The 18196-nt window shown below is 37.1% G+C and overlaps 1 protein-coding gene across 1 annotated transcript in view; it reads right to left on the bottom strand.

Annotated features, from left to right (window-relative positions):
* Window positions 1–13841: 13841 nt before the first annotated feature.
* LOC110217399 (transmembrane protease serine 11C-like) overlaps window positions 13842–18196 on the bottom strand; it is a 109825-nt gene continuing 105470 nt past the window's right edge. Inside the window, exon 10 of the mRNA XM_020999792.2 lies at window positions 13842–14003. Coding sequence (XP_020855451.2) covers window positions 13842–14003 — 162 coding nt within the window. The remainder of the gene's footprint in view (window positions 14004–18196) is intronic.

The following is an 18196-nucleotide window of genomic DNA, read 5'->3' as shown; positions in this document are numbered from 1 at the left end:
TCTCTATCTCCTGTTTGGTCATGAATTCTTCTGTTCTCCATAAATCTGATAGGTAAACTATTCCTTGCTCTCCCAGTTTACTTATAGTGTCAGCCTTTATTTCTAAATCATGAACCCATTTTGACTTTATTTTGGTATATGATACGAGATTTTGATCAATGCCTACTTTCTGCCATACTCTTTTCCAGTTTTCCCAGCAGTTTTTTTCAAAGAGTGGGTTCTTATCCCAGAAGCTGGGGTCTTTGGGTCTCATCATTTATTATAGCACAGTAGTATTCCATTACATTCATATACCACAATGTATTCAGTCATTCTCCAATTGATGGGCATTTTCTCAATTTCCAATTTCCAATTTTTTGCTACCACAAAAAGAGCTGCTATAAATATTTTTGTATATGTGGGTCCTTTTACCATTTTTATGATCTCTTTGGAATATAGCCCTAGAAGTGCTATTGCTGGGTCAAAGGGTATAGATTGATAGTTAATTGTATTGATAGTTAAGTCTTTCACAGTTAAATCATTATTACAATATTGCTATTATTGTGTACAATGATCTCCTGGTTCTGCTTACTTCACTTTTGCTCAGTTTATATAGATTTTCACATGTTTTTCTGAAACTATCCCCCTCATCATTATTTATATTGCAATAGTATTCCATCACAATAGTACACCACAACATGTTAAACCATTCCTCAATGGTATCCCCTCAATTTCCAATTTTTGCCACCACAAAAAGAGCTGCTATAAATATTTTGGTACATATAGGTCCTTTTCCTTTGACCTTTTCGGGGTACAGACCTAGTTGTGGTACTGTTGGGTCAAAGAGTATACACAGTTTTATGGTTCTTTGGTCATAATTTCCAACTGTTCTCTAGAATGGTTGGAACACCTTACAACTCCACCAACAGTTCATTAGTGTACCTATTTTCCTACATTCCCTCTAGTATTTGTCATTTCTGATAGATATGAGGTGGTACCTCAGAATTGTTTTAATTTGCATTTCTATGATCAATAGTGATTTAGTGTATTTTTTCATATGATTATAGATAGCTTTGATTTCATCTTCTGAAAACTGCTTGGTCATATCCTTTGACCATTTATCAAGTGGGGAATGGTTATTATTTTTATTAATTTGATTGCATTCCCTATATATTTGATGAGGCCTTTATCAGAGAAACTTGCTGTAGTTTTTTTTGATATTATTTTACTGTGTACAGTACCTTTTTATCAAAATGTAGTTTCCTTGCTTATCTCTTTTAACTAGGTCTGTTTTTGCTTTTGCACTTTCTGAGATCTTGATGGCTTCTCCTGCCTTTTTTACTTCTGCCAAAGCATAATAAATTCTGTTCTAGCCCCTTATTTTAGCTCTCTGTGTATGTTTTTCTGTTTCAAGTTTGTCTGTTGTAAATAACATATTGTTGATTCTGGTTTCTAATCCACTTTGCTATCTTCTTCCATTTTATGGGTGAGCTCATCCCATTCACATACACAGTTATGATTACTTAACTGTAAATTTCCCTCCATCTTGGTTTCTTGTTTATCCTTCTCTCTCTTTTCATCCTGTCCCTCCTCAAAAGTCTGTTTTGCTTCCCTTAATCTGCCCTCTCTTATATCCCCCCACCCTATATATCTCAATCCTCTCCTCTTCTACTTCCCTGTTGGGTAAGATAGGTTTCTATACACAACTAAATGTGTATGTATGTAAACACATATCCACAGTTGAGTATAGTACATATATACACATACATACATATATATGGTTGGTTGTTATGCTTCATGATTGAAGAGGACCAAAATGACATCACTATGTTGGGGTAAAGGTACTGTGGCTGATCTGACCAGCATGAGCTTGGGAGGTTCTACCACAAGTTGAGCACAAATAGTTCACATGAACATTTGGAGTGGAGATGTCTCTAAATATGCACATCTCACATTACTTTTTGAGCTATAGCAATTCTGCTTTGCTCATAGAATACAGCGCCTTGTTTGATGTGGACGTGCCATTGTGGGCAGTTCTGTCCCAGTATCTCTGATGTCACATGATCAATACCAAAGTTCTTCAGACAGACCTTGAAAGTGTCCTTGTATTACTTCTTCTGACCTCCATGTGAGTGCTTGCCTTGTGTGAGTTCTCTGTAAAATAGTCTTTTAGGCAAACATGCTTTTGGCATTCAAACAATGTGGCCAGCCCATTGGAGTTGCAGTCTCTGCAGTAGAGTTTGAAGGTTTTGCAATTCAGCTTGAGAAAAGGCCTCAGTGTTTGGTACTATATCTTGCCAGGTGATCTTCAGAATCTTAAGACAATTCAAATGAAACTGATTCATTTTTCTGGCATGGCACTGGTATACTGTCCAAGTTTCACAGGCATACATCAATAAGGTCAACACAACAACTCTGTAGACCTTCAGTTTGGTAGGCAGCCTAATACCTCTTCTTTTCCACACTTTCCTTTGGAGCCTTCCAAATACTGAGCTAGCTCTGGCACTTCATGCATCAACCTCATCATCTATGTGGACATCCCTAGAAAGTATACTTCCGAGGTAAGTGAACTTATCCACAGCATTCAAAATTTCTTCATTTGCTGTAACCAGTGATTCCATGGATGGATGGTATGGTGATAGCTGGTGGAGAACCTCTGTTTTCTTGGTGTTAATTGTTAGGCTAAAATTAGCACAAGCAGCAGAGAATTGATCCGTACTTTGTTCCATTTCAGCCTCACAGGCTGCATTGAGTTCACAATCATCTGTGAACAAAAAGTCATGCACCAACTCTCCCTGCACTTTAGTCTTGGCTAAATAATTCACTGTCAGCATGGTAGCTGACCTTGACGCTATTTTCATCCTTGCTGAAAGCGTCCAACAACATTGCTGAAAACATCATGCTAAAAAAGCATGGAGCAAGCACACAGCCCTGCTTCACTCCATTGCTGACTGAAAAAGCACAAGGGCCTTGTCTATTATCCAGAACCTGTGCAAGCATGCTGTCATAAACTGATGTACAATACTGATGAACTTCTGTGGGCAACCAAATTTTGCCATAATTGTCCATAATCCCTCATAACTGACAATATCCAAGGCCTTGGTCAGATTGACAAACATTATGTACTAACCTCCTGGCATTTCTCCTGGAATTGTTAGGCAGCAAACTATCAACCTTTCTTCCACCCTTCCTAAAGCCACACTGGCTCTTAGGTAGATGACTCAGGTAGAAAGTTTGATATAGTTTATACATATGTTATCATATAAAACATTTCCATATTCATCATGCTTGTGGAAGAAGAAGCAGATCAAAAGTGAAAAAAAAATACAAGAAAGAATAAAGTAAGTGAAAAAAGTGCTTTAATCTGCATTAAAGTCCATCAATTTTTTTTTATCTGGATATGGATAGTATTTTCCTTTGTGAGTCCTTTGCACTTGGATCATTGTATTACTGAGAAAAGCTGAGTCATTCATAGTTGATCATCCCATGATGTTGCTGATACTGTGTAAAATGTTTTCCTGGTTCTACTCATTTTACTTTGCATGAGTTTCTACAAGTCTTTCTAGGTTTTCCTCTACTCTGTGTGTTTCTCTGCTTCAAGTGTATTTCTTGTAAGCAACATATTATAGGATCCTGGTTTTTGATCTACCCTGCTATCCACCTCTATGTTATGGGAGAGTTCATGCCATTCACCATTATGATTATTACCTGTGTATTTCCCTCCTTCCTATTCTTTTTCTTGTTTGTCCTCTCTCTCCTTTCACCCTTTCCCACATCACCCGTGTTTTGCTTCTGTCTACTGCTTCCCTGATCTTCCCTCCCTTCTGTGAGCACCCTTCCTTTATTTAATCTTCTCCCCTCCTATTTTCCTGTCAGGTAAGATAGATTTCCATATTCATCTGATTGTGTATATTATTCCCTCTTTGAGCCAATAACTGATAAGAGTAAGATTCAAGCAATGCCCATTGCCCCTTTCCCATCTTCCCATCCATTTTTCTTACCTCTTCACGTGAGATAATTTACCCTATTCTACCTCTCTTTTCTTTCTGTATCCATTTTACTCTTCTTTCTAATCCCTTATATATCTTTATGTCATTCCCTCAAATACACCTTAACTTATACCCTTTGTCTATGTTTATTCCTTCTAGCTATACTGTCAGTGATACAATTTTTAAGAGTTACAAATGTTATCTTCCTGTGTAGGGATGTAAACAGTTTAGCTCTATTGAATCTTTTCTGTTTTCTTTCCCCTTTTGTGCTTTGATTTGGTCTTGATACTGGAAGTAAAATTTTTGGTTTAGTTCTGGTCTTCTCCTTAAGAAGCCTTGAAATCCTTCTATTTTGTTGAATAACCATTTTTCCCCTTGATGTATTATACTTAATTTTGCCAGGTAAGTGATTCTTGGTTATAGTCTTAGCTCCTTTGCCCTCTGGAATATCCTGTTCCATGGCCTCTGATCCTTTAAGTTGCTGCTCTCAAGTCCTGTGTGATCCTGATTGTGATTCCCTGATATTTGAATTGTTTCTTTCTGGCCACATACAATATTTTTTCCTTGACCTGATAGTTTTGAAATTTGGTTATAATATTCCTCGGGGTTTTTGTTTTGGGATCTCTTTCCTGAGGTGATCAGTGGACTTTTTCAGTGCCTATTTTGCCCTCTGGTTCCAGGACAGCAAGACAATTTTCCTTGATAATTTTTTGAAAGATGCTGTCCAGATATTCCTTTTGATTATGGCTTTCGGGTAGTTCAATGGTTCTGATATTGTCTCTCCTGGATCTATTTTTCAGGCCAGCTGTTTTCCCCATGAGGTATTTTACATTTTCTTCATGCTTTTCAAATTTTGAAATTGTTTGATTCATGAGGTATCAAAGAGTCATTAGCTTCTACTTGCCCAATTCTAACTTCCAAGGTGTTGTTTTCCTTAATTAGCTTTGGTATTTTCTTTTCCATTTGGCTAATTGTAATCTTTTAAGGAGTTTTTGGCAGTGGATTTTTGTATCTCCTTTCCCATTTGGCCAGTTCTACTTTTTAAGCAGTTTTCTAAGCTGTTGGGTCTTTTTTCACAGTTATCTTGCATTACTTTCATTTCTCTTCCCCATCTCTCCTCTACCTCTCTTATATGATTTTTAAGCTCCTTTTTTAGCTCTTCCATGAGTTTTTTCTGGGCTTGAGACTTCCTGTTTTTCTTTGGGGTTTTGGCCATAGGTGTTTTGACATTGTTGTTCTCTTCTGAGTTTGTGTCTTGGTCTTCCCTGTCACCATAATAACTTTTTATGGTCAGATTCTTTTTTTGTTGTTTTCTTCTAATTCCCCCATACCTCTTTTTGGCCTTTTACTTTGTTTTAAATTTGAGCTCTGCTCACAGGAGCTGTGTCTTTGGCTTTTTGCGCTAGTGGCTGAAGGCCCTGGTTATTTACCTGATGCTATACTCATGTTGTCCTGAGGCCCCCGGGGTTTCCTCATGTCTGGTGCTACTCTGTGAGTATGGGATGGAGGTTGGCTGGTGCTGCTGGAGGCCATAGGCCTTGCAGCTTACCTAGTACTAAGTTGGTGTCCTAGTGGTGGTATCTGGAGTGTGCCAAGGCACAGGAGGGTTTTTCTGCATTTCCCTGGGGTGATATGGAAGCACCTGGAAGTCTGGTCCCTAGAGGATGCCTGCCTTCCCAGAGCCTTGAAGAAGGTCCAGCCACCTCAGGACACCTGCCTACAGGATGCTGCACTGAAGCATGTGATAATTCTCAGAGCTGGAGTCTGCAGGTTGCCCTGGCTATGCTAAAGTTCATGGTGGGGTCCTGGTGTTGGTGTATGCCTGCTTCACCACACTGGGGCTCAGGATCTCCTACTGTTTTGTTGAGGTGAGTCTTGCTGCTGGCTTGCTGGGCTGCTTTCTGTCTTGCAATGCACTCCCCTTTTACCTGAGTGATACAGACGTTTGCTGATCCTTTAAGTCTCCTGGGCTAAAACATCACTCCACCCCATCTTTCTGCCTACTCTGCTGCTCCAGGATTTGTTCTGGGGCACTACTTTATGGTTGCTTGGCTGTTTGGAGGTGAGTGTGGGAGAACTACAGTGATTTATGGCTTACTCTGCTAGCTTGGTTCCTGGAACTTTCTGCATTTTACTTTTGATGGAATTAAACATCACCTTCTTAGAAATGGATGAACTATCCTGCTGATAAACCTTGTGAACTCCTTTTTTTTTTTGTTTAGCAGCTTCTGAATTTCCCCATAATTTTTGTCAAATTAATCTTGATGTTTGTGAGTGTTCTGGCCCAGATGAGTAAATATGATTCTGTACACCAAGTCTCTGAAAGCTGCCCACTCCTTTTCTGCTCCACTGTTGCCAACAGTGTGTTGGATCAGCTTTCCCTCCAAGTTAACAAGAAACTGTTCACACTTGCAGAAGCACTCTAATCTGTTGACATTAAGACTTTTGGTTGTTGTCTTGCTTTGGGGCCACCTCTTTTGTTGAATGCAAATGTTTAGCTTAGGGAAGAAGTCTATGATCAAGTCCAGTACTCTGCCACAGATTGCCTTCATCACTCACATCCTGTCTCTCTCTTTTCCTTACAATAAGTCTATTAAATGTCAATGTTTGCTTTGAAGGTGCATCCAGTGAAATTTTATTGCATTAGGTAAACAGAAGACAGTTGGTGATGAGAAGGTCATGAGATGCATAAATGTTCAGTATTAAGTGAGTGTTGCTGGTGCTGCTTCTGACTCCATTCCTCCCAAAGATTCCCTGCCATTTCTGATAGTCTGTGTCTATGCAGGCATTAAAGTCACCTAGGATTATAAGCTTTTCCCCTTTAGGCACATTGGTAATGAAAGCCTCCAGGTCTTCGTAATATTTTTCTTTGACTTCATCAGGGTTCATCATGGTGGGAGCACAGGCACCAATGACGGTGGCATGGCTTTATCTTGTAAGTGGCAATCACATTGTCATGCGTCTGTTATTTCCTCCTTTTGGAAGGCATACGAGCTTGTTGACTAAATTAGTCAACAAACCTACACCAGCTTTCTAGTGCTCCCCATCACTGAGGCCACTTCAGAAAAACATGTATCCAGCTCCAGCTTTGGTAATTGGGCCTGCATTTGCCTGCCTTGTTTCGCTCAGGGCTGCTATTTGGATGTGATACCTTCTGAGTTCTCGCATAACAAGAGCTGCTCTTCTTTCAGATCTACTAGATTTCTTGCTGTCCATAAGCATGCACACATCCCATGTACTGATGGTGAATGAGATCATCTTCTCAAAAGTTTTTGTACATTTTTTTGTGTTTCTATTGCAAGGTGAGATCCTTACCTGCCATAGTAATAGGCCAGGGTTGTGTGAAGCAATTTTTGGGGTACCTTGTCTAGCTTTTCCTCACTCTAGGAAATGAGTAATGGGGTCCTTAAAAAAGGCTACTGAATCACACTGCTGCTTCAGTCTGGTGAGAAGATGATGCTATGGCCTGGGCTGCCTGTGTGCAGGTTGTATCTACAGCTCCCAGTGTATCTGCACCTGCTTCATTACTTGCCTGTTGCCACAGAACTTTGAGGTAGGTTAAATGATAAAATGGTATGGATGATATCTTTTGACTCACACATAAATTGTATTTCAGGGAGGCAGAATTGCACAAAGTTGTTGGCCTCGCTCTATCTTCTAGAGTCATCAAAGTCCAGTGGCAAGACAATAATCAAGATGACTGGTGATGGTGTCTCTTCAATATCTAACTAAATTCTGAGCACTCCACAGTGACTGCTTCATCTTTGTCGATGTTGGAACAAATTGTCCTTATCTGCCCATTCTACCAACAGCAAATCTTCACATTCTTGGGGTAGATACCTCCCTAACTCACCACTAGGTTTGAGACCCATTAATTATCCTTAACCTGGTTTAGCCTGTCTCTTGAAAGGGTTTACCATGGTGTGGCCACTGTGCATGCTGCAGCTTCTTGGAGTTATGGATAAGAGTTGGGTGAATCAGGTAGATACTAGAGGTGGAAAGCAGCCCTGAAAAGGACTTACACCAGAGGTACTAGTCTTCCCTGAACACCCTTTATCCCTACACATACATTTACATGCATACAAAGAATCTATATCTGTGTATCTATAGCTATATATTTTTCCCTTTTTGAACCAAATCTGATGAGGCTCAAGCATTGTTTGCCTCACCCCCATTTTCCTCTCTGTGGTAAAAGCTCTTCCTTGTGCACCTTTTTATGTGAGATAATTTTATCCATTCTACCTCTCACTTGATAATTTCTTGAAATATGATGTCTAGGCTCTTACTTTGATCATGGCTTTCTAGCAGTCCAAAAATTTTTATATTATCTCTGCTTAATCTATTTTCCTCCATCTATTTTTCTGGTGAGATATGTCACATTTTCTTCTACTTTACATTCTTTTGACTTTGATTGTTTCTTGTTGTTTCATGCGGTCATTAGCTTCCACTTGTACAATTCTAATTTTTAAGGAATTGTTTTTTTCAGTAAGCTTTCGTGCCTCTTTTTCCATTTGGCCAATTTTGCTTTTTAAGGAGTTCTTTTCTTCACTGAATTTTTGTACCTCTTCTTACCACTTGACCAATTCTGTTTTTCGTAAGGTATTATTTTCTTCGGTATTTTTTTATGCTTCTTTTACCAAGCTGATAATTCTCTACTCATAATTTTCTGGCATTACTCTCACTTCTTTTTTCAATTTCCCTCTACCAGTCATATCTTTTTCTTTAACTGTTCCAGGAATTCTTGCTAGGCTTGTGTCCAGTTATTCTTTTGAGTTTGTCTCTTGGTCTTCCTTGCCACTATGTTAGCTTTTTTTTTTTTTTTGGCATGGCAATTGGGGTTAAGTAACTTGCCCATGGTCACACAGCTAGTAAGTGTTATGTCTGAGACCAGATTTGAACTCAGGTCCTCCTGATGTCAGGGTCAGTGCTCTATCCACTGCACCTAGCTGCCCCTGTAGTAGCTTCTTATAGTCAAGTTTTTTTTTCCTGTTTGCTCATTTTCCTAGCCTATTTCATGACTTTGAGTTTTCTGTTAAAGTTGGGTTCTGCTGACCTGAGGATGTCCCACTGTCCCAAGCTTCTGGCTTTTTTGTGCTGCTGTGTTCAGAACTCGTTCTAGAGGTCTGTAAGTTTTCTGTGCTTCCAAGGTCATGTGATCCAAGCAGAGGTGTGGTCACTACTCTTCTAATCTGGGCAATGGTCTTTACCCAAGAAGGTCTCCTGTTCCCCTGCAGCTGTGAGTGTTAGTACTCCTCTTGTCCCTGGAACTGTGACAGTGCCCCTGCTTCCTTGTAACCAATCACAAGCAATTCTCTTCACCTGGAACTGTGACCCAGAACTGGGTATGGGCAATACAGTTGCTGAACAGTGCCAGATCCTGTACCCAGTGCCAACAAAGGGTACCCTGTAATCTCTGCCCACTGCTGTTGTTGCTGCTACTTATACTGCAGGCTGGTCCCCACCCTGGTGTCATAGGCCTCTCCTGCTTACCTCTTAAGTTGTCTTAGGCTGGAAAAATGTCTCAGCTTGACTTTTTTTCACTCTGCTGCTCCAGAATTCTATTTGAGGCATATTTGAACATTGTTTAGAGGAGAATGTTGGGAAAATTCAGCTGGATTGCCTGGCTCTGCTATCTTGGCTCTGCCCTTGGTTTTTACATTTTATAATAAAATTATATCATATTTTAAAATCTAAGAGCCATTTTTTTTGAGAGCTATACAAAAACAAATTGGCTGGCTTTAGCTCTCAAGATGTAGTCTGCCAACCTCTGGTAATCCAGTTCCCCCTTTAAAAATTATTTTTTAAACTAGAAAATTATCAACAAACATGTATACAAAGTACATATACAAAGAAAACTAAAAAATAGGAGTGGTATATGAAATCATGAATCTACTTTTAATATGAGATAGAGATTGACTTGTGATTTCATCAGTATGGGAAATCCCTAAAAAGGAAATTTCCTCTACAATGTAGGCTGGCCCCTTTTCTGGAATTAATAGTTTTAGTTGGCCAGGACGTTGAGAAGTTGTGTGATTTGTCCAGGGTCATAAAGCTGGAATTTGTCGCTGTATGTTAAATTTAATGTAGTGGTAACAGTATTGTCTTGCTTGTCTGTATTGCCCTTTGAACTCTCCTCCCCACCCCCCACCCTGTCTCTGCTATGTTGAAAAATGTTTCATTGTCATTCTTTTTATTTCCTTTATTCCCCATTTTTTGTATCACTATCATTAATTCCGCATCCTTGTCCCCAACTCTGCCTCTCCCCCAAAATAAAAAAAACCTTTTCTTTTTAACAAAAATGTGTTGAGCAAACCCAGTTTTTATTGCAGCAGTACTGTCTGTAAATGTATTTCTCACTCTGCACTTATAGAATGTCTCATCTACACCTAGAGGTGGGAAACATGCTTTGTCGTTGGTGTTGTGGAGTTGATGTTGGTCATAGCATTGATCAGAGATGAAGAAACTGAGGCTTAAAGAGATCAAGTGATTTGTCCAATGACACACAGATAGTAAGTGACAGACGTGGGATATGAACTCAGGTCCTTTAAATGTAAATTGAATGCTTTTCAATTGCACTATCCTGCCTCCCCAGAGATATATAGCAATTTTTAAAAACTAGTTCAGAAAGCAAAATTATCAAAGCCACATAATGCTTATAAACCTTACTATGGTGGGAATAAAAACACTAAATTCATATGCTTTTTTTTTTTCAGAGTGCTCTGTATTATTTGGGAAACCTACTCTGAGGCTTTATGAAAATTCTTTTTCTAGAATTGAGTTGTAAAGAGTCAGGACAGTAAAAAGTAAAGTAACAGGAAGTTATAAATGAAAAGGTCCATATTTTAGCCTAATAGATGGAAAAATAATGTACAATATCACAAAACCAATGAAATAGCATAGACAGATGATTATTTATTATTAATCAAAGTCATATATAATCACATATATGACAAAGGAAAAGAAGACTTTAAACTATTTTAATTAAAATTAAAATTAGTCACTACCTTACAGTCATAAGGAATATAAAATATACAGGAATTATTTTGAAGTAACTCAAGAAATCTAACAAAAATCCATTATACTTTATTGTTTCCAAATACATTAGATTTATGGTGAGATGTCTTGCTTTTGGCAAAGTTTATTTAGATTAAATGTTATAGAAGGGTAGCCTCCCCATACTTGTATTAATTATAGAGTTGTATGAGGATGCCGGCATTACATAACATCAGTCCTTACTTTAAAAATACAATTCAAAAAATATGTATATATTGGCCTCACCGATTTATATCAAGTAGATTGTCAGTACATCTGAGTGGTTTAATTTTACGTAACAATAGCATCTAACTGCCTCTAGTACTAACCTCATTTTTAGCAATTCTTGTGTGTTATATTCCCATTTCATTTTTGTTACTTCTTTCTTGGTACTCTAGCCTAATTCAGTAATTCTTTTAAATGAATAATTCCACAAGTGCATATTAAAGTTGTTGGGTTTTTTTTCCGAGATACTGAGCTAGGTGCTGAATGTGAAGAAAATGATTACTTGGTTGTTTTTGAGTATACGAAACTGAAATAAATGAAAATGAGAATAAATGAACTCACCAAGCTGGTTTTCTTTAAAGAAAGCCATATTGGGGGAAAAAAACCCCCAAAACTTCATCATATTACTAGTAACCATAGTGCATTATAGGCAAAAATCCCTTTAGTAATAAACCCCAAAGACATCTAAATTTATTTGTTGTAGCATAACTCGTTTAAAGGTTATGTACTGTTAAAATCACATTTGTGATCTCCAGGATCCAGAGATGAAACAAAGCTGATAGTCTGCAAATGCTTTGAACTTCATAGAGGAAGGGGAAGACAGGGCAGTCATTCCTTCCCCTTCTCTCTGCCTACTCTCCTTTTTCTACTTCTGTTCTTTGTGTTGGTAGGTGGTTTGAGAATTTAGGTGGATTTTGTCTGGGAAGGAATGGGTGTTTTATTGGGATGTGAAGAATAAACACATCACCTATAGGTCAGTTCTCACCTAGACTATAATTTGAAGAGTTATCACATCCTTTGTTATAAGAGAGTAACTTTTATAGGGAAAAGAATCAGAAAAAATCTACAATATTATTTGTCCTGTAGGATTTATTCTTACCACATTACCAAATAATTGTGATTTTAGGCAGTCTCTTTTTCAAATAAAAAATTAATTTGGTGGTACCCAACTAACCAGAATCTTCAAGTAGACTTTTTTTTTGTATTGACTTTTAGTAGAAAATGACAAATGATAAGAAAGCAAGGTGATAGTAAGGGTTTAGTAAAATTCATATGATTTTGTTCAGAATTATTCTGGGTCCAGTAAAGATTCAACCTAAACTCTTACATTTTTTACGCCTTTATTACAGGAATGCACAATGAAATTTCATGTTCAGGCACTGCAAAGGATTCTGAGTCATCAAAGAAATAATGAGTTACATTCACTATGTTGTACTTAATAAAGTAGGAAAGTTGACCGTTTTAAAAGATTTTCAACAAGGAATTCAAAAAGCTGTAAGCTAAACAGAAAATTCAATTAAAACCAGAACTGTTCATTTTTGAGGTTTTCCAGTTAATTAAGTTTTTGCTATAACTGCATTCATCTTAATGGCATTTTGCCTGCATTATTATAGAGATATAGTATATGTAGTTCATTTTTTAAAAATCTAAAATAACCATTACAACTATGATTTTTATATATGTTCTGCCAAGCTATCCAATAGCTTTTTTTTTTTCCTGGATGCATAAAATCCAAAACATACTAGTTTATGATTACATTGTTTCAAATGAAGTTAAACTGACTTTATAAGAAAGGACAACTGCTTTATTTCACAAAATGAATCCAATTTTGCAAGTTATCATACAGGGTTATCTATTTAAATCATTTATCAGGGTGTGGAATATATCCCAAGTGGGCTACTCAAGAGTTTAGCAAATAGTCAGAAGCAATATAGTATAAGAAAAAGAGCACAAAAATTTGTAGCCGAAAGACTCAGATTTGAAACTCAAATTTGCTGCTTACTACTTGTGTGAAGTTGGCAAATCACTATACCTTTCTAGGTTTTAGTTTACTTCTCTGTAAAAATGAGGGACAATTGGCACTAAAGCACCCCTAAATTCCCTTCCAGTTCTAAGTCCTGTAAGTTTCAAAATTATTTTTAAAATTATTTTTAGATTTAGTATTTTCATATGCAGCAAGAGTAGCCTATTCATTTAATAGATGAGAAAATCAATATACAGAGAGAGGGACATGTTAATGTAACATATTAAGAATGTCAGAAATGTGTCCCCAAAGTATTTTAGATAGCTAACACATGCTGCTTATTTCCATGTATTGTAACATGGACATTTTGAATTTTTTGTGAATAATATTATTTGGCTATAAGATTTTATAAACATATAGTAATATGGTATTGCTATTAGCTCTATGGTTGTGCATCTATAGGTTATTTGATGATATCTGTTGTCACACCTTGAAGTAGTCTATTAATAGATTGTATATTGGAAATTTTAATTTGCTTACCCTTGCTAGCCAAAGAAGCAAATAAGTAGAAATTGAAAAAGCGTAATATTTAAAATAAAATTTTAACATTTAAAAACTCATGAAGCTCATTAAGTAAACTTATTCACATGTGTAGTTTATGTAAAAGATTATATTTTAAAATGGCATTTTTGTCCCTTAATATACCCAAAGACATATTGTTGGTATGGGTGAACAAATTCAAGCCTTGAATTGTATCTGCTTAAATTTGTGTTCTTACCATGCATAAGGAATTTTATCTTTAGTCAACTGTGGTTTAGCAGTTAAAAGACTTTATATGATGTGTGTGCTTTAATCTATAAGGAATTGTTGACCTAGAGCCCAGTTTTTGACGTAATCCAGTTTCTGTAGTAAGTGACTCGAGTATAGACTCCAGGCTTATTTGGAAGAGCACATTCATCTCCCCAGCTCACGACTCCAGCAAGGAACCAGATACCTCTATAATCTGAACTAACCAGTGGTCCACCTGAGTCACCCTAGAAAGAAAAGTAACACAAGTATTATAGTTCATTATATGTTCTATTCCTTTTACTAAGACGATATGAAATGGAGGAATAAGAGTAAGGAGAGAACAAGCTATCTCAATGTCATAATGAATTCCTAATTTATTTATTTTTCTGTATCTCTGTAGAATTTTTCAAAACAACTTCTTCAAATTTAGTGGTTCCAAGATATGTCTTAAAATAAAATAACAGAATCAAAGAAGTTAAAATTTGAAAGGAACTTAGCTGCCATCTAGTCCAACTTACACACAAAAGCAACCCCCACTATAACATCCAGTAATGATAATCTGTTGTGTGGGTGTCCACGAAACCAGCAAGGAATGTGCAGGATTTCAATCGGCTAGCATTCCATTATACCAAAAACCATTTTGGGAAAATTACAGTGTAGAAATCTGCTGATTTCTACATATGATTATTAGATCTCAAAAGGCACAAGCCATTAACAAAAACTTGTAATATCTCAAGCTAACATAATCTTTTAAACAATAGAGGCTTATGAAGCTTCTGACATGGCAAGAGAAAAATTACTGATTTCCTTTTCCCTGTGGCTCTTTTGAGTCTTCATGACATGTACCTGAAAAAACAATTCCATTATTGCTTCATTGGATAGGCTTTTAATAATTCTCTTCTTCCTGAGTAACTGTAAGACAGGCATTCTTAACCTTTTGAGGGGAATATGTTCTGGACTCCTTTGGCAGTGTGATAAAGCCTATGGACCTTTCTCAGAAGAATTTTTAAGTGCATAAAATTAATATATAAGATTACAGAGAAAACCAATTCTTTTGAAATATAGCTGGCAAATATTTTTCTGAGTTTGTGGACCCCAGGTTAAGAACCTTAGCTCTAGGAGGATCACTTTGCAATTAATTGAGACCACAAAACTTTTAATTAGGTAAGGTATCTAATAAATGGAGATTGAAGTGCATTGGAACCGTTCTTTAGGAGAGGAATGGCCTTGCCCTAGTTTGAAGCCATGTTTATTCAGTGGCAAAGTCTCCTTTTATCCTGACCTGAGTCACACCTGGTGTGATTACACCAGTCACCCATCTGAGTATACCAGGGTGAAACAGGCCAAGAGTTCCATCTCACCCTCTTCAAAGGGATCTCTATTCTCCCAGCAATTTACAAAGCATGATTCTTGTGATGTGGACTTGAAGGAACAGATTCCAAAGGAACCAGGTTTATGCTTAAGACATTGGTATTCTATCTGTGGCAAACCACACGGAGTCCTTGACTTACTTGTTCTGCTGAAGCAGGGATGAGTGGCCAGACTTGCTTATCACTGTGAGGTACTGCCCACACTGGTTTTTATAGACTTTATAAAGGTAGGCAACAATAATAATAATTGACATACATCATAACTTTAAAGTTTGCAGAGTGCTTAATGTATATAATTTCACTTGAACTTTGCAAAAACCCTGTAAGGTAGATATTATAGGTATTATCATCCTCTTTTTATAGAAGAGGAAATGGTGGCTCAGAAAAGTTGTTACTTGGTCATGGTCATACAGCTTGTAAGTGGTTGAGGAAGGATTGGAACTCTAGTCTTTCTGATTCCATTTACTATGTTATTTACAGAGAGGCTTATTGCCTCTCTGTAAGCAACAGTTGATAACAGGTATGTATTTATTTCTTTTACCCTTATCATATCTCATGCCTGTATATCCTTTCACCATCCTAGTGGGATTACTAGCTCTTTCCACTTTATCTCCTATTTATGTGTGTATTTTTGCTATGTTCACATTGTTACTTTTACTGCCAAATACCCATGCACGTTCCTCAGAGAATATGCATCATTAATAGATGTGCCAGATATCTATCCATATGTACTTAAGACCTTATCTGAAATTGATCCTATTACTTCAGTCATACTATAGGAACCTACCTTCATTTGCCCCTTTGGTTCTTAGCAAATACTTTTTTTTTCTTTCACTACCTTGCCTTCCCTTTCTTCTTCTATTTCCCCTTCCTTTTCTTCTTCTCCTCTTTTCCTCTTTCCTTTTTCCCTTTCTTCCATTTGCTTTCCTTTCTATTTCCTATTCATGAAATTAAAAATAAGCAAAGATCAGCATCCAGATTAAAGTGTTATTAGTCTTATACGCTTTCATCTAAGTGTTGATGGAGATAGTTAATATAAGTGTTGAGATGTCCCTTTAGTAATTCTTTGGAAGATAACATTTGTTTTTATTTTTGCAATAATGTCAATTCAGATTATGTTCCATCCACAAATTGGCTGAACTCAACTGAGGAAAAAGTGCAGTCAGCTATCTGAAGTGATAGTGTCTAGCAATCAATGTTTTGTAAATAACTGGCACTGAACTGTGATTGCTGTAGCAGAGATTTGAGATGACAAGAATTTTGAGTCATTTTGGGATAGAATCTGTCACACTCAAGATGTTATTCCCTGGATTGAACCCATAAAATCAATTTTGAACCTTGACCAAGGCCTAGTAAATAATCATCCAAAATTTAGTAACTGGCATCTTATACCAAGTAGCTTGGAAAGTGTTATGTTTTTATATAATTAAAAATACTTTATGAGTAATTTCAGGCTGCAGATAAACATTTTAACTAGTGTTTTAATATCAGCAATTCTGTATGTGCCTAATATGGTGTGGCTAGGATAACATAATGACTACGTCCTGAAATAACAAGCGATTTTCCCATAGAGTGCATAGTTTATATGTGTGGTAATTCATGTTGAAGACTTGTTAATAAATCAACAGGCATTTATAAAGTGCCTAATATATGCTAAACACTGAGGATATAGTGATAAAAGTAAAATAGTACTTGAGCTGGATAAGCAGTCCCTTCACTTGGAGGAAGATAAATTTGGCAGAACTGCAAAGAATGAATTAAAACTTGTGAACAGATTGCATTCCTCATGGCCCTCCATTAGTGTCCATTAGAGGGAAAAGACTTCATAGATCATCTAGTCTAACTCTTTCATTTTATAGATAAAGAAACTGAGGCTCAAGGAAGTTAAATGTCTTTATAAGGTCACACAAGTAAGTGGCAGAGTCTGGATTTTAACCCAGGTTTTTTGCTTCCAGATTCAAATTCTTTCCACTATACCACACTGCTTCCCATAGTCATTTCAAAACACAGGCTAAACAGGATCCCTCATACCCTAGAAAGGGTGTAGTTGTGAGGGAGGTCCTTTATCACTAATACTTCTAGTAGAGTTGACAAATGGGTATCTGTAGGAAGAGTTGGTTCAGTGCAATACCTTTCACACTCTTCTAAGCTTATAGACAAAGACATGTTGTCTGTATGTCATGAATAGAGTACAAAAGACTTCATCTTTTGATGTACTGCAGTATTTGCGATATCCTTATTCTGAAAAATGAGTGCTTTAAAAAGATTAAGATAAAAGATAAAAGCATGATGGTGGAAATGGACTTCTTGACTCCTGTCACAGAAAACGTTTCTTTGTCAAAGTGTGCAAAGTTCTTTTCTGTTGATGACATTCTTAATAACTAGTAAGCACTTGGTGCCTCAGTGCCATCTGTTATTTATGTGATTAAGCATAGCTCTAAAACCATAAGGTAATTTATGTTAATTGGTAGCTTACAATCATTGAAATGTATTAACCCAAACTCAGAAGTCACTAACTGCTTGACATTGTGCAAAGCATCCTCATGCTGATGAATTCAATGCTATGGAATGTGTTTCCTGCTCTTACCCTGTGCTAAAATGCCAACATGGTTGTGGGTGGGCCCTACTATGATCTTTCCTGACTTAGCTGTACTCATCAGGCCATGGACTTACACATTTTTACTATCCCAGAATGCCTTCTGGGCCTCAAAGGTATGGCAAATGGGATGATATCAGGAAAATGCCTCTACTAATTCTAGCACATACTGTGTGTGCTGGATCCCGTGTTCTTTTCTTGGGCACATACCCTTATAGGTCCAGCAAATATTAGAGGTGCCTCTTTTGCCTCCTTGAGTCAGAGATATCTTAGACAATGTGTTTTCTCCCCTGTCCATCCAGAATTAGAGGTGGTTGAAGACTCTGATTGTATAGTTTGCTTGCTATTCCTACAAAAAGACTCAATCTCCCTAATCCAGCCATTTTCACTGGCCATGCTTAATGAATGGAATGATCTCCTTTCACATCTCTGGCTCCTGGTTTCCTTCAAGTCTCAGTTAAAATCTCAACTT

This window comes from Phascolarctos cinereus, unplaced genomic scaffold, assembly GCF_003287225.1.
Source record: "Phascolarctos cinereus isolate Bilbo 61053 unplaced genomic scaffold, phaCin_HiC Scaffold_9;HRSCAF=440, whole genome shotgun sequence".
Classification (NCBI taxonomy): Eukaryota; Metazoa; Chordata; class Mammalia; order Diprotodontia; family Phascolarctidae; genus Phascolarctos; species Phascolarctos cinereus.
The sequence above is the reverse complement of the archived record's forward strand: the minus strand, read 5'-3'. Positions and strand labels throughout refer to the sequence as shown.